We start from the raw sequence: 2,867 nt of genomic DNA, 5'->3' as shown, positions 1-2,867 counted from the left end.
GTTCATCTGTCTGAGTCTAATCTCCGTCCAGTTAGTGATGGTGTCAGTGTGGCTGCTGCTGGAGGTTCCCGGGACACGGCGCTTCACGTTGCCAGAGCGACGGCAGACTGTCATCCTCAAGTGTAATGTACGGGACTCCAGCATGCTGCTGTCACTGGGATATGACGTGCTCCTGGTCATCCTGTGTACTGTGTAAGTGTTTTACGGCTGGTTCAATTTGCCGTGAACATTAAGCGAAAGGTTTTATCTGAAGTGCTTTGTTTTCTCCAGCATTGACACTTTGTTCATTGCGTTTTGATGCCATGTTAGATTTCTATAAAAATAAAAATTGCAAGTTAGTTTTTCAATTCAAGAAGTTTTGTTTTCGTGGCAACACATCGCACAATGTTAGGTGTCAGTGTTTTTCCAGATGGTATCTGTCTAATCAGAAAACATGATTCTCTCCTTGTAGGTATGCCTTCAAGACCAGGAAGTGCCCAGAGAACTTCAATGAGGCCAAGTTCATTGGATTCACCATGTACACCACCTGTATAATTTGGCTGGCCTTTCTTCCCATCTTTTATGTTACATCAAGTGACTACAGGGTATCTTGAACACACAACACAACACAAAGACTTGTTTCTGTGTTTTAGGAGGTTTTCATACCTGCGCTGTTTAGTCCAGTTAAATCGGACTCCGGTTAGTTCTCCCCTCTTAGTTGATTTGTTTGGGCAGGTATAAACACAGTAATGGCACGCGGATGAAGACCAAGACAACCGCACAGAGATCCGCTCTCAAATGAACTCCCAAGCAGTTTGTTTGTGGAAATTGTGGAAAAGGGGAAACAAACTATTGGTGTGAAAATGCCCTTATATTTCATTGACCCCAACCAGGTAAATGTAACCCTAATCCTAAAGGAAAGGTTTGGCAGCTGTATTTGCTTGTTGACAGTTAAATGAGAAGATATGAAGCTCCTGGCAGCAGCCGGCTAACCTAGTTTGGCATAAAAACTGCTAGCCTGGCTCTGTCCAAAGATGAGAAAATCCCCTTACCAGCACCAGCTCACTAATAAAGAATAATTATCTGTCCATTCTAAATATCTATTATTATAACAAACATGAGGCTGGTATCAATTTTCTCATCTAACTCTTAGCAATACATGTAGTCTGTGTCGAACTACTCCCTTATCCACACAATTCCCTATAACGTGGCTGTGTGAGCAGTGTTTTTGTCTCCTGAACATTGATTAGTAAAAGCACACAGATCACGAAACTGTGAGTACACAGGTGGAGTGGCAACTAAAGACAATTTCTAATCCTGCTGGCAAATGTCCCAGCTCTGCAGTACTGGGCTGACAAACAGACAGGCTCCGTCAAACTGCTGACACATGTTCAGATTTAACAGCAAAGGGGAGTGAGTGTTCACCTGATCCATACAAATCTTAAGCGTACACACACTCACCTTAAGCACACACTTCCACAAACACACACACATTCACACACACACACACACACACAGAGCACTTTATCAAAGGGCATAAGAGAAGAGTGCTGATGCCAGGGCTGCTCATTTGATCCCCCACCGCACCCACACCCACTCTCCCCTCTCTCTCTCTCTCTCTCTTTCTCTCTCTCTCTCTGGAAATAAGCATTTCCTTGGCCTTGTAATCTGACTTTAAGATTAGTCAGGTAGAAGCATAACATCACCAGCATGGACAACCACCCACCCACACGCAAATAAGCATTTTTACATACACAGAGGAGATGTTGACGGGACGATTACTAATGTGCGTCTCTGTACAGTGTACTGTGATTTTACCGCGAGTTGCCGTTATACAACTCCGTAACCACGGCCACACAAAGCTAGGCACAGCAATTATTATGAGAACCTGAAAGGGACATACAGCACACACCTCTGCAGGCCTGCGATCAAAAATCAAGGACAGCATAAGATTGTATTTATCATTGATTTCATACAATAAATCACAGAGAATGGAGTTAAAGCACTGAGATACTGTTAAGTTTGGCCTCTGTGGTCTCTGTTGATTAAGTCTTTTATCGATCCATCCTGTAATTGTTATCCTCTGGACTGTTGCAACGTAACAAAGTCTGCAAATAAATAGTTACCCTCTCACTTTACAGGCCTCGTTGGCTCTGTGTACAGATTGAGATTGGTTAATTACTGGAGACATTTTTGTGCTCTGTGTTTATCTACTGTTTATCAAACTGTCTCTAATTTATTAGTGTTTTATTTTCTGTGAAGCACTTTGTGATACTCATTCAAAAAGTGCCTTTGAAAAATGTTCATTATTATAGATTATTATCATCAAATTAGCTCTTAATGGCAATTACTTTGTTCTACATTAGCATAAGATTTATCCATCAAAGTCTGGCGACGAGTTACTGTTGCCTCTTCCCCCTTCTTTCCTCTGCAGGTTCAGACCACGACTATGTGTATCTCAGTCAGCCTGAGCGGCTTCGTGGTCCTGGGCTGTATGTTTGCGCCTAAGGTCCATATAATAATGTTCCAGCCCCAGAAGAATGTGACCAGCCACAGGCTTAACATGAATCGCTTCAGTGTCAGCGGGGCAGCCACCACATACGCATCTCATGGTAAGTTACATGCAATTACCTGATTTTTTAAAGAGACAGGGGTTTAGAGCATCACTCTCGCCGTTTTTAGTTAAGAGTTAAACTATAAACTACAAACTAGTTAAACTACAAACAGTGGCATCCTCCTGACAGAGCTGTAGCAATGAGCAGTACACTGAGATACCAGGGAAGAGGACTGCCGCTGAGAAGTGAACATGTACAACAACATATTTCAAGACAAAAACAAAACAAATATCTCAGCACACATTACACCCCAAACTAAATGTAAAACTACAG

General features: G+C 42.4%; 1 protein-coding gene across 1 annotated transcript; it reads left to right on the top strand.

Annotated features, from left to right (window-relative positions):
• Positions 1 to 14: 14 nt before the first annotated feature.
• LOC111651742 (metabotropic glutamate receptor 3-like) lies at positions 15 to 2,591 on the top strand (the record flags this gene model as incomplete). Its single annotated transcript, XM_023401779.2, has 3 exons — positions 15 to 192; positions 452 to 584; positions 2,414 to 2,591. Coding segments are annotated over exons 1-3 (466 nt in total), but the record flags the coding sequence as incomplete, so codon positions are not given.
• Positions 2,592 to 2,867: the final 276 nt, after the last annotated feature.

Source organism: Seriola lalandi, unplaced genomic scaffold (genome assembly GCF_002814215.2).
Source record: "Seriola lalandi dorsalis isolate HSWRI2012SDOR001 ecotype SW California unplaced genomic scaffold, Sedor1 jcf7180001973314, whole genome shotgun sequence".
Lineage (NCBI taxonomy): Eukaryota > Metazoa > Chordata > Actinopteri > Carangiformes > Carangidae > Seriola > Seriola lalandi.
This window is presented reverse-complemented; position numbering and strand designations above follow the sequence as displayed.